Raw genomic sequence first — 13,975 nt, 5'->3', positions numbered from 1 at the left:
TGTTATTTTTGGAACTAATTTTGGTTTGTATTTCTCTTTAATGATTTTGGCTGAGGAAGAAAGAAAAAAAAAAGCTACCATGACGAAGGAAAAGAATTGCTGTTAAGAAGGGGAGGTATTTATAATATAAGATCATATGGAAGCAACTGCCAAAGAGAAAAATGTGACCGTAGTCAACAGTTATACAAAAAACATTGATCAATAGCAATGTAAATGGCTACCTTAGCATGCATAGCTTCCAGTTGTGGCAGGAAAATATTCATGATAGCAAGTACTGCCATCCCCTATGGGAAACCCTGTGCAGTTCTGACTACCCTTCCTCAAAGACGGAGCTCATCTCACATGTTCAGAGGTGATTTCCTAGCACAGCCAACGAAAAGAACAATCTATTCTAGGAGTTCACAAAAGCTTTGCTTGCTTAATGCAGCAAAATGAAAACTAGGACAGACTATTACGGTTGCTGTCTGCTATACACTGAGGAAAATGGTGTATGAATTCAAAATTGACATTGAATATGAGGATAAAAACTAGGTACAAATATTTCTGTGTTAGAAAATGAAAGCAGGCACATAACCAGTCATCTCAGGTCCATCAGAACCTCCTTCTGGTTGTAGCAACGAAGGCAAAATCCCAACATTTTAACTTGGAATAAATCCTTACATCTTAGTGCTGCAGCCACAAATGAGACCAGCTACCAGACCTTGACAAAACACCTCCACATCTTGAGTTCTATTTATCAGCCCTACAGTGGAAATTAAAAATAAATAAATAAAGCTCAGTCCTATAACTTTTTACAATGTCAGGATATGAGTCCTAATGAAATTCTGTTCAACCTATCCTGTCTGACTCATTCTGTGATGCCATGGGCAGTGCAGTTGCTGAGCACCTGGAGAACTGTAACATCTCAAACAATGAACTACAGTCCCTCTGACCACATCAGGAAGAAGATGAGGAACAAAGCTCATGAGCAACAAAGCAACAATCGTTTCAGGTGTTGTTTTTTTTTCAGCGTAAAATGCTATTTTGCTTTTATTTCTCTTCTTGAGCAGAAATAGGGCATTACTAACCACTTCTTTCATCTTCACAAATGTTCATATCAGAGGAAAAGGATTGTTTAAATAGCTTTGGAAGACTGCAGCTTCAAGCAGAGCTACTCTAGAGCAAGGATTAGGATAACAGTGAGAACAGGAGCACGCTTACATACCACTTTCTATGCAGCTTTGAAGCAACAGGCATGTTTTTAAGATACTGGATGCTCCAGGAGCTGCCCCTCAGTTAGGTGTGTAACAGGGAAGCTGTGTATACACGTGTGGCTCATGCTACGAGGCACCCTACAGGAAGAAACCAAGAGGAGTGCTGTGTTTATCTTGATGTTCAGAGAACATCCATGATGTTCTTTAGATAAGGAAACCTACTGTGTGGATTGGCACAAGGCTTAACAGCTGCACTGTTTTCTACAGTGCCATGGATTATTTACTTTCAGGAATACAAGTCATCTGGACCTAACTTCTAGATCCATTTCCAAACACAACCACCTCCCAGCAGAAGTGACAGAACAGCTGCCTGCCTGTTAAATGCTGTCACCTGACAGAAACTTGCTTTCATGAAGTTGCTCCAGAACCACAAACCTTCATCCACTTGTGAGAACTGATGCAACTACTGCTGAGACTAGGCCTGTCTCCTTTTAATTACGTAAACTTGAACAACTCTGGAAATCTGTATTTGAAATATTACTCTATTTCCCACAGTTCTTAGTCCTAACTTCTACATATTGGCACTGTTATAACCATTGAAAACAGCAGTGAACGTATGCCAGTGAACTGTCTTTTAAATGCTGTGGAATTCTTAGCAATGAGCAATTATGATCAAGTGACCAGAATATTCCTTTCAAAAGCTGTGAACACATGCAAATATATCTCCCAAAACCACTGCTGACTTTGAGTCGTGTTAGGCCCCGTATCTTTGCCTTTACACCCATGGGGCATCTGAGCAGTTAGCAGACCCTGAAGAAGCTGAACTCCAGAAGTGACTCTCTAATTTTCTACTATTATTTCTTTCAAATTCCCTATTTGTTCAGTGATATCTAGACCAACAATATGAACGGCTCTCTGGTTACATTCAGTTTGCTGGTATTGAAAACAATAACAACTTCTAAGGGTATTTTTATTGTTATCACTGAAGCTCTCCGTAATCTCAGTGAACAAAAATCTTCCTCAGAAGCCATCCACAAACGCAAACCTTCACTTTTTAAGACCTGAAATGAGCTTTCATGCACATTCCCCTTTTAAATCCTGCAGCCTTTCAGTAGCAGTCCCCCATTTTCCTTTTTTCTTCCTCCCATAATTTTTAGGCTTCCATTATTTGTTTCACACTGAAATTTCACAGTTTCCATCACCAGATTCTCCCGACATCCAGCCCTGAAATCCATCCTACAGCTACTACTTGAGTTACATCTCTGAAGGCTGAGTACCATATGTCTCCATCTAGACTCAGGCCTCCTTCTTGTCTTTCATAGGGCATTTACAATGCTTCTAGGCCCACTTGCAGGCTAATATGGTTTTTGTCATCCACTGCACCAGCAATTTCTGGCAGGGTTTAAGAATATTAAAGTTCTTCCTTATAAGAGTGCCATGAGACCAAGCAGTAGTGAAATTATTGGTGATTTTAACAGGAGCAAGAAAGAGTACGAAAGAAGGAGCAAAGGCATTTTAAACTAAATTCACATTCAAGGGAAAGTCTCTGTAGACTGTTCCTCAAACATAGTCCTGTGTTCATGTGGGGCACTTGTAAAATGGCTCAAATCAGCAAGTTCACAGATAACAACATAGGCTCAGACAGGGCCAACTGTTTCATTCTTTGTTCTGTAAATTGTATCACTGTAAGCCAAAGCATTACTATGTTAACTTTACCAGGAATTACATCAATATCTCACATTCATAAACAACAGGGGACAAATTCATCTCATTACCTCAGTCAGAAATACTTGCTTGTCGTTCTCCTCATCGGTGTTCTCTCCTACAACTGTTCTCACTTGACTTACCTATTTGCCATCTCTTTTGTTATATGGCCATGAGGCAAAGCATTCTTTTTTGCATTTCCCATGAGCTAAAGCTTTTTTTTTTCCTGCTTTAAGCACCTCAGACTTTCAACACAGTATGTATTTACTCAGTAACAGGAATATGAATGACAAATGCAGTTTCACATGTGGTTGGAAACAGGCATGAAGTTTTTCTCTCACACAAGCTAATAAGTTCGACAGAACATTAGGTAGTTATATTGCATAGACATGAAAGCTACAATTAAAATTAGGACAAAACACACACCTTGTTCAAACATGTTTTCTATGACTCAGAATCTCTATTTAAAAATAAATAAGTAAAAGACGCTAATATTAGTTATTAATTGTGGAGTCATAAATACATATCATCATAAATCAGCCACTGTGTGTAAGACACATTGTGGTGGGACACCGACACATTTGGAGAATTACCTCCATGACTTGGAAGAAACAGAGCCAAGAAATAATTACCTGGTCATTTCCAGAAAAGCACTGAAGGAAATGGCTGTGCCATCACATACATTAAGTACAATTGATGCATCCCAGAAACACTACTTAAGAGAAAGCAATAGAGTTTTAAAAATTTTCTTAAGAGTCACTGGCATGCCTTCTCCCTTGTAAAACAAGTTAAGTTTGCTGCTCCCGTTGAACAGGAGAAATGTGAATAACAAGGCTACACAGAATAATTATTTTCCAGGAGAACAATCTGCTATAGCACCAAGCAATGAGTCATGTAAGCAGCTCAGTCAAGTCTGGAAATGTTTTAGAGGCTTGGCAGTATAGACAGATTTTGAGGAAGCAGATGAGATACCTGCAATCACACAGAAATTGCTAGAGAAAAACCACTGGCTTTTCCCTAGAGTTAGGTTTAGCCACTCTTGTCTGTAATCTTTTCTGACACTGAGAAATTGATGACTTTGGTAGAAAAGCTGCTCTTGGAAATTAAAAGATTAATCCATCCAACATGAATAATGAAGAGGGAAACAAGGACCCAGCACTATTGTCGTCCTAAGTAAATACTTGGACAGTATAGAATCATAGAATGGTTTGAGTTGGAAGGGTCCTTTAAAAGCCATCTGGTATTACTCCCCTACCATGAATAGGGACACCTACAGTTAGATCGTGATGCTCAGAGCCCTGTCCAGCCTGACCTTGGATGGCTCCAAGGATGGGGGATCCACCACATCTCTGGGCAACCTGTGCCAGCACCTCACCTTAGTGTAAAAATCTTCTTTATATCCAGTCTAAATCTCCCCTCTTATAGCTTGAAACCATTTCCCCTTATCCTGTCACAACAGGCCCTGCTAAAGAGTGTGTCCCCTTCTTTTTCTAGCCCTGCTTTAAATACTGAGATCCCACTCAGCTCTCCCTGGAGCCTTCTCTTCTCCAGGCTGCACAGCCCCAGCTCTCTCAGCCTGTCCTTATAGGGAATGCGTTCCATCACCTTGGATCACTTTTGTGGCCCTCCTCTGGCCACACTGCAACAGGTCCAAATCCCTCCTCTACTAAGGACTCTTTATTTAGACACAGTACTCTAGATGAAGTCTTTTCTGCGTCATCACAGTATTCCACTTTCTGCTTTGGCTTAACTTCATTTTCTGAGTGAGGTTATGCTGGGGGTTGTTTTCCCAAGAAAAAGAAGTGGCAAGCAGTAACCAAAGTAACAAAAGGAACAATTCTCTTTTTGCTTTTTAAGTGGCTTGGATAACTTTTTGTTTTTAGAAATGGGTCTATATATTTATTTATTTTTAACATTTTTTCCTTAGAGTTTTAACTCTTGAAGTCATGCCATTAAAAGAACCAGTCCCTGGCAGATGAGAAAGAAGTAAAGGCAAGCATGTCACTTTTGTGCCTGTGAAGAACATGTTAAGTATTTTATCCCAAGAACCTCAGAGGAAGCAAAACATGTGTTTTGTTGTTTTGTTTTCTAATTTTCACTTTAGAGGTCTATTATCTTAAAGAAAAGCGTACCATTTTGTTGTGGTCCTAACCCATAAATTTGAAAGTCTGCAATTGATAGTTCTGCCTGAGATTAATCTTTTTTTCAGTATTGTAATTTGGGGAAAATTATTAAAGCCCCTTGAGGAAGAAGCATAAGAAGCATCTCTAACCCATATGATTCGTTCCCCTTCTTGTATTCTCCAGCTGCTATATACTCTCTCAAGGTCATCTTCTTCTTGGTTCAGCAGTATCTAATGATACTTGTGCTCACATTCATGTAGTTTCCATTCAAAAAGGCTTTGAAATACAGTTTCTTCCTTTGGATCACTACATTCAATTACGCATTACAGTTCTGCAACAAGGAAGAGAAGGTGGGACAGGTACCAAGTCCTCTTGCAGCCCAATATAGTGCAGAAAAAAAACCTTCCTTTATAAATACAACATGGACACTGACTGGCTGGTGCCTGCTTACCCTAATGAGCTTAAAGTCTTACTTGTAGTGGACATCTGTCAAGACAGAAATGAGGCACGCAAGTCCTCTTAATCCATTAGCTCTAAATCCAGCAGAGCTTTCACACTCCTTTTTCTGAATCAAAAAAGAAAACCTGCTTGGAAACATACGGTGGGACAGTGCACGACTTCAAGACCAGATCCTGGGCAGCGAGCACATGAGATTTCAAGGCAAACTACATCAAAAACTGTCGACAAAACTAAGATTCTGATGGAAAACTTGTGAGAAAAAGGCCAGTCTGCAGTTCAGGATGATACAGTGAGTCTGATTCTTTGTTGTTTTTTCTATAGTTCATCTAGATTTTAAATCAAAAATACAGCCAAAGACAAAGGAAGGATGGGCTGCACACCATCTCACAGCGAAATCGTTAATTCTTTTGCAAGAAATGGCCTTAAGGCTTTGAACAAGCCTAAAGGTGTTTTGCGTATTGATCCAACGGATAAAGGAATCCCACTGCTAGTTAAAGGTTCATCTTGCTACAGTATTGATGAACTTCACCATTATGGGGTCCAGAAGAATGACTGCCTGATAGAAACCAAGGAGGAAACGACTGAGTGGGATCAGAGTGATCATTTGCAGTTTTCTTCCAACTCTCATCAAGACCTCCACATTTCCAGGGAAGACACAGTAATAGAGAGGACAGTCACAGAGGCTGAAGTTATGTCCAAATTGATTGAATCTCAAAAACACATCACTGAGGCCATACAGATCAGAAAGCAAAGCTCCTGTGAATCAGAAGCATCAACGTTTATTTGGGATAATAAGAACGAAAGCAGTGCAAAACAAATCCTAAAGAAAGGGAAGAAGCAAAAGAATCATAAGACAGCAAAGCAAGGTCGACCTAGCAAAACTAAAGAGAAGTCCATTTTGCCCCCACATGAGACAGAGAAAAAGGTAGATTTCCCAGATCTGCTCGTTAAGGCTCATCAGAGTGCATACGCTTACTTAAATCCCAACCTTTCCAAGTATGAAGCAATACTTCATATGGCTGACCAGGCTGCCCAAACTCAGCTCTTCCTACAACAGATGGTAAGTTTCCTCGTGCTTCGCTTTGATGAAATCAACCAGCTCTTGGAAGAAATTGCTAATGATGGGGAAAATCTTCTCAAAGATGTGGGAGGGAATCTGGCATGGCCATCAGAAAAAGATGATTTGAAGGAACACCCTGATCTTCTGCAACAGCTACTGCAATACACAATCAATAAAATGCAGCTACTGAGTGGAACCCTAGCCTCTCTCACCTCCGAAGCCCTGCAGGAGACATGCAACTACCTGCAGACCGCTGCAAGCAACTTGGAAGGAAAACTGAAAGCAAAGCAAATGTTTGATGAGCGCCTGCTTCAGACAGTAAGGCTGCTTGAAGCCTCCACCATGAGGAACCCTCAGTTCCACGGTGATGACAGGACTCTCTGTTCTGAGGACAGTGGCATTGTTGTGGACAGTGAATCCCTCAAAGACTTCAGTCCTTTCAACCAGCTTGGAGCACAAGCAAGCTTTGATTCCTCTGCGCGTGGCCTTCTGTCCCAAAAGCGCACCAGAATGATGATGGAGCATATCCATAATGGGACGAGGCCACCAGGCACAGCCACATCTCACAACTACACATCTGAAAGGCATTTTAAAGATGTGTTTCATTCATCTGTACAGAGTAGGGAAGGAACTTCTCGTCAGGGAGGAGTATCAGAAAGTATTTCCACTGTGGCACAATATGCAAGCTTGGGCAAAAGCCACTCCTGTAACTCCTTCCAGTCTGACTCCACTCAAGAACATGAACATTGCAAAGTCGGTGAATCAATAGATTTTCCTTCAGATGATGATGATGAAGGGAGCACCCTAGGGGAGGATGACGACAACACAAGTTTATCAGAACTGGGGAAGGATGCCCTGCCTAAGAGGCCCCAATCTTCACCTGCAGTCACTGATAACACACAGAAGCAGTCCATGAAAAGGACAGAGAATGCAGAAACAGAGGAAATGATTCTGAAGATGAAAGATGCCATCAGTGAAAAAATCAAGTTTGTTCCAGCTAAGACTAGGCATAAAGAATGGATGGAAGATGAGAGCGGAACAGCCACCTTAACAGCAAGGCCCAGTACAGCAACAGGCAGACAGAAAACCTTTGGTAAACAACGACGATCCCGGTCAGAGGAGTCCCTCAGAAGCCAGGCAGAGGACCCAACCCTCCTAGAGCTTCAGAGAACACAAAAGGAGCTCAGCAAAAGACTAGAAACATTTTATGGAAAGACGGAGACAGATAACAACAAAGAGCCTTGGAAACTGAGAACAACACACTGTTTGCAGGATGAGCAAGTTACTTCTAGGTCCTCTAGCAAACTGAAGGCATGCCTCTCAAAAAATTTCAGCATCCTGCCAAACCAGGATAAAGTCCCTTTATACATGGTTGATCAAAATCCTGCCCATCAGCTCGATGAAAAAAGAGACAAGAAGCCTTTGAAAGCTACTGTGCCCACTCAGGAGACGTCATCAGGGAACGAAGAAAACAAGCTTTCTGGAGCACAAATGCTCAGTGGCAGCAATTGTACCCCACGCCAGTCTGTCAGAAAGCTCATTGAAACATTCAGTCCCACTGATGAGCTTGGAAAAGCCACACCTTTAAGATCTTTAGGACCAGTAAAATGCATCAGAAAGTTTGGACTTCCAGTCATCCCACCCACTCTCCCCTTTCAGAGAGGTCTCGTGCCTTTAAATGTTAAGCATCGCATTTCACCAGTAGAAGGCACAAACCTTTCAAACAGCAGTGGAGTTTGTTCTAACTTTCCAAATGCCTTTCCTCCTGTACCAGCTGCAGAATTCAGCAAAGACGCAAAGGAAGAGACAGATGAAGACACTGAGAACTTGCCACCACCGCCCCCTGAAATGCTAATGGACAGTACTTTTGACTCCTCTAAGGTGGAAGAAACTGGAAGAATAGAAGGCAGCTCAGCAGAAGATGTCAAAAAACCTGCCAAAACAGATTTCCAAGCCACTAAGAGAGCACAAGTCTCCCCAAAAATGAGGGCCTCCCTTCAGTCCATTGACTTATTACCAAGTAGAAATATCAATGGTCCCAATGTAGCTGCTAACAAAGTTCTAAGGAACAGCGAACCGAGGGATAATAAACTGCAGATATACTCTCTGGAGCTGAACCCTACCAACGTGCACATCCCTAGCCAGGAAGAAATATTAGCGACCCAGAGAAAAGAGGCTGCAGATTTGTACAAGCAAACACATAAAATTATTCCTCTTCAAAACCCCAGCGGGGTTTCAAAACCACATGGAGACAGCTCAGAGGGCATGGGGGTCAATTCACCCACAACTTCGGTGCCGTACCAGAAGCACGGCTCTCCCGACTCACTCAGGAGAAACGAGAAAGGCTCAGCATTCTCTCGGAGGGTGTCCCCAGCAAGAACCCCCCCTTCTTCTCCACCAACCGAGAAACGGCTTTTCAGCCCTCCAACACACCACAGACGCTCTCTGCAAGCTCTTAGCTACCCGCAGCCCAGCTCACCTACCATGCAGAGGAAACCCAGCCCCCCTGCCAGCCCCAGAGCACCCAGCCCTCCCTCACAGAAGAAGCTCCCCTCTCCACCAGCCCAGCGCAAACTGCTCAGCCCTCCTGCAGAGCATAAGCAGAGCACATCAAGCCCACACCGCCCGCCAGGCTCCCCAGCACACCACCGGGACACGGGCCCCGCTCCATTTCCCATCGCCCCATCCCCACCAACCTCCCCATCTCGCTCCTACAGAGGATCAAGAGCAGGTCTGGATGCTGGGGACGAGCTCCAGTCTTCCTCCTCCAAGAAGGGCAGCAATGTACATTCAATATTTTGCCCAGCCACCTCTTCCTTATTTGAAGCAAGACCTCCACCAGCACCCAGCAAGCCCTCAGAGGAGGTCACCAGTCAGCCTGAAGCTTCTAAACCTTCCCAAAAGAGCAGCCTGCTGTTCCAGCAGCTGGGAGCCCGGACCAGGAAGCTGTCCCTAAGTGCCACCAATCCTCAGCCATTTGTGAGGAGAAGTTTCTCCGACCGCCGGCCAGGGGTCCGGTTCTTCCTTCCAGCTCCTGTGACAGCTGCCAGTGAACCCGCTCTTAACCAAGCAGGGTAAGAAACTTTCTACTTGATATCAGGAAAACAGAAATATTGCATTGTGTTGGCTCTACAAACTCCTGGTGGGAATTTATGGTCACTAAGAGATTCCTCAGAAAAGTACCCTGTTCCTATAAGTGACAGATGGCTGGGGAAAGATAACATCGTCTTGCCCCAGATTTCCACAGATGCTCATCAGAGTAAAGGGAACAGCTAACTCTGCACAGCTTGCTTAAGCCTTACGCAGCATCCAGGGAAAGTTCAGTGTTTGTTTCATGGTACTGAATTTCTGGAGACTAAGAACATCCATGTTCAATTCTTAAAAGCTATGGAATAGCTCTCAGGTTACAAACATCTTTAAATAACTGTGAGGAAACAGGCTGGCGTACCTTAACTAGCATCAGCTTCTAAGCCAATAAACTGTTCAACAGAAATCTATGTTAAAATATTTCAAATCAACTGGCAAGAATAACGTGTATATGAGGGGTAAAGATCTGTATGGCTATAATTATAGCTGAAACTTGGAGCTTGTGTAGGCTTTCAGATTCAGGCAGTAATACCAAGTCTGGTGATTCCAAAGACCAAACCCAGCTTTCAAAGTGGATAAATCTCTCACGTCTGCCAGAGATTCATTGTTATCAAAGCACTTGATAAAAGAAATTCCAGGTTTGCAACCACTGGTGGACATTTTTTAAATACCTGGGCTTGGCCTTAAATTTTCTCTGTCACTCAAGAAGAAAACAAAAAAGCCATAAAACACATATGAGCATTTGGGAGTAGATAAAGATCAAAGTAGCTGTCTGGAAGTAAAAAGTGTTGTTATTCTAGTTTCTTAGCATCTTAGGATGTTTTGGTCCATTAAGCTTTAAGCTACACAATTGGATTAAGACCCTTCCCAGGCAGGCTTTCCTCACATGAGCATTTTCACTCTTGCTGCAGAAGAGCTGAAATCACACAAATTGTCCCTGGAAGCAGAACTTGCAAGACCAAGCCCAACAGGAACATTCACAAGTGCACTTGTGAATGCACAAACATACACTGCACTGTGAGTGCAGAGACAATGATACTGAAGTCAAGTGTCCAGGCATTCCCTTCCCAAAGACAGAACAAGAAGAATACTGATGGTAGAGGAACAGGCAAAAAAATGAGCAAAAGCTGCTAGGAAACAGTTTTGCATTCTGGGTTCTAATTTTGTGTTATATTCTGACATTTGAAGATCATCTGAAAGTTGTCCACATTGCTGTTGGGATTTCTGCTGTTACGTGTGGTGTGAAGCCAGCTTTGTCTACTCCAGTGCCCACTAGAATTAATTAATGTTTTTCCAAAGAGGCTTTGTGTCAACCGTTGTAAGACAAAAGCCCTGGGAGTTTTATGGCTCAATTTTAAAAACAGTCTGCTATAAATTATTAGCTAATTTATGCTTCAGTGGTGTATGTTCTCTATTGTAGTCTGTCACAGCACAGAGAGCAATATACAGAAAAAACACTGTAAATAAAATCATCCCTTTCACAAAAAATATGATATCTAGTGTTATGATATACACAATTCCTAGCCATTTTAGAAGAAAGAAATATATCCTGATCCAAATTCAGCTTATCACTCACACAAACAGAGATCAAATGTTGTCCTATTGAGTTAGCTCGAATTTATATCAGGGTAAACAAAAGGGAAACTTAGCTCGTTCATTACCACACACACTGACTCAAGATTCAATATTCTGCTGTTTACTCAGACTTAAAATAAGCTGCCTAGAATTGACTTTTACAGACCTTGCTTTGACATAATACAAATATCACAGTACGTGTGCTGATGGGCAGAGGAGGGCTAATTTTAGCAGCACGTGGCAGAAGCTCTGAGAGCCCCTCACATCACTGCTGCCCAATCTTCTTGCTGAGCACTGAGCAGTTGCCACAGTTGTGAGCACCTCACACCACATACTGATGCCAATCCTTGCTGTTACAGCAGATGCTGCAACAGAGAAACCACCACATTGATCCATCTTTCTCCTTCAGGTTTATTAGCCGTGCCAGGCTTCCTCTATTTTGCAATTCATTCAGTTGGCAGAGGAAAATTTCAAAACGCCTCCCTCAACCAGATGCTATACTCCTAAAGCTCTTCATTCTGGCAGTGTTTGCATCTGGTCTCAAATTGCCTGTCAGTGTCCTTTCCTTCCTTCCTTTCCTTGCTATCTCTCTCCTCTCCAAGCTCAACAACGCCTCTGTGCATGCGAGTTTTTGTGTATGCTACGAGCAGCCTCAAGCTTTAGTCACAGGAGGGAGAGGAGACAGGCAAACCTGCAGAGGCTTAACACTTGTATAGGTAAAGCCATTTGAAAATCAGCAGTGCAGCCAGTTTCCCCCATGCTCGTGCAAACTCTGGGATATATCACTCCATTTTCCATGCCCAAGTAAAACATTCAATTTCTGGGAAAATAATAAATATAATCTGTCAGGAACTTGTACAAACAGCACATTTCAGTGAGTCATCAGGCAGCAGAGTCCCCTTTCTCACCTACCCCATTTTAACAGCAACAACAGTCCTCCATTCAGCTTTGCTAAGTAGCATTGCCATCCATTAAATATCACTGCCACGCATAGATTTGCATCTGCTGTTTTCTCACTGCTTCTCTAAAAAGCAAAAAGTGCTTCTTTCCCAAGTATGTCTGCCGCCCATCCTATGCTGTAAGAAATATCAGGATTTAAAACATTGTTAGCCTTAAAAGCTACAGCTTTTGTACTTTGTATTAGGGTACCTGAGCAAGACTTTCAGTTTCAGATATGAGTTCAATAATTACTAGTTGAACAAGGCACATAGAGCATGCAGTTCCTGTCAGACAGGCTACGGATAGATTAAAGTGAGATAACTTAGCTGGTTTCTAAGCTTGGTCATCTGTCAGAGATCAACAGTTATTGGTATATTATCGTAACATAACATTTACAATTGTTCTATTTGTAGAAATCCTGCTAATCTGTATTACACAAAACTCGTATGCAGTTAAAATGATATGTCATTGAGACTGCTGATCTTCCAAGTGGTAGACCAGAGACGGAAGAAAAGCTATTGCCATTAACGTATTGTTCAAGGTCTTGGCAAGGGATTTTGTTCATTGAATCAGGCTCAAAGCAAGTAGTCAAAGTGCAACTTCTGCACTTGGGGGTTATCTGAACCTGGATTAGAGTTTCATGACTGGAAACATATCACAAATCTCTTTTATCCAGCCTTTCAAATCTCAAAAGTCCTAGCAGATAGAATATGAAGATAAAGCTTGTCTATCGTCAAAAGTAAATTTAGTTTGTCAGTTTATGTGCTTAAAACACAGTAATGATTTTTGATAACTGTGGTATTTCCCTGTGTTTAGCCTAAACTCTTAATTAGTTAAAGCAAGATGGGACACATCTCAGTATGAAGGCCCACTGAGTGAGATATCCATGACTTTTGCTGTAGTCACTCTTGATTCACAAAGTCTCTGTGCCTCTAGAGATTGCTTGTGTGACCTCAGGAGCATCACTTGCACTCTGTGTCTCATTTCTCCTGTTTGTAATTGGGCAGATTAATGCCACCAGAGCATATATGCCATTGCCATCCTGGTATCCTCAGAAATCCCTGTAACCATGCAGATGTATAACAGTGTCCAGCACAGTCTGGGTTTGGAAGAAGACTTCTCACTCAACTTTGTCTCCATCTGCAAGCGAATCTAGATTCATACTGATTCCCTGTTAAACATTTTAAATATTTGCTTCCCAAGGAAGTTTTGAAAGGGGAGAGAGAGTACAGTGTGTTTGGCAGCACAGAAGAGGGAATGCAAAGAAAAAAGTCTGGGGGGCATATATAGAAAGCATGTATGCAGAAGGAGATACTGACCTAGTACTGTGCAGCACTTGTGCATCATGGGTTACTGTGGTGTAATCAGCCTCTTAACTTGAGCATCTTTCCTTCTGCAGCATGGATGAGAGCCCTAGAAAAGCAGGAGACCCTTGGAGCAACCCTTGTGCCCCTGAAATCAAAGAGTCCAACAGATCTGCCTCCCACCCAGAGCTCTACGTCGTGGGCCAGGGGCTGCAGAGGGACTGACCGCAGAGGAAGGCAGAGGCACGAGCAAGACCTGAGGTCTGCAGGAGGGAACAGCCTTCCCCAGGCCTCCAAAACACTGCTCCGTTATTTTTAATCACGAGGAAACAAGAGCAGAGGAGCTGAGGGGAGACCTCATGGGTGCTGCAGTCCTCACAGGAGCGGAGGGCAGCGCTGAGCTCTGCTCTGTGTGACAGCGACAGAGCCCACAACAGTCACAAACCTATTGAATTCTATGGCAAAATATAAATGGCTTCAGCAAAGTCACAACTTTACACTAGGCTATTTATGAATAGAGGAAAAAAAGGC

General features: G+C 42.6%; 1 protein-coding gene across 1 annotated transcript; it reads left to right on the top strand.

Moving 5' to 3' along the window:
- Positions 1-5,846: 5,846 nt before the first annotated feature.
- Positions 5,847-13,765, top strand: PCARE (photoreceptor cilium actin regulator). Its single transcript, XM_065739392.1, has 2 exons — positions 5,847-9,613; positions 13,540-13,765. Exons 1-2 carry the CDS (start codon positions 5,847-5,849, stop codon positions 13,667-13,669), a joined length of 3,897 nt encoding a protein of 1,298 aa, XP_065595464.1. The 3' UTR covers positions 13,670-13,765.
- Positions 13,766-13,975: the final 210 nt, after the last annotated feature.

This window comes from Cyrtonyx montezumae, unplaced genomic scaffold (assembly GCF_038088225.1).
Source record: "Cyrtonyx montezumae isolate F1298 unplaced genomic scaffold, pur_monq_1.0 scaffold_24, whole genome shotgun sequence".
Classification (NCBI taxonomy): domain Eukaryota; kingdom Metazoa; phylum Chordata; class Aves; order Galliformes; family Odontophoridae; genus Cyrtonyx; species Cyrtonyx montezumae.
This window is presented reverse-complemented; position numbering and strand designations above follow the sequence as displayed.

What these genes read in the sequence shown, in the direction of transcription:
- PCARE (XM_065739392.1), top strand. Translation starts at nt 5,847, where the DNA reads ATGGGCTGCACACCATCTCACAGCGAAATCGTTAATTCTTTTGCAAGA. An exon ending in CCCGCTCTTAACCAAGCAGG is followed by an intron (nt 9,614 to 13,539) that starts GTAAGAAACTTT and finishes TTCCTTCTGCAG; the next exon opens with CATGGATGAGAGCCCTAGAA.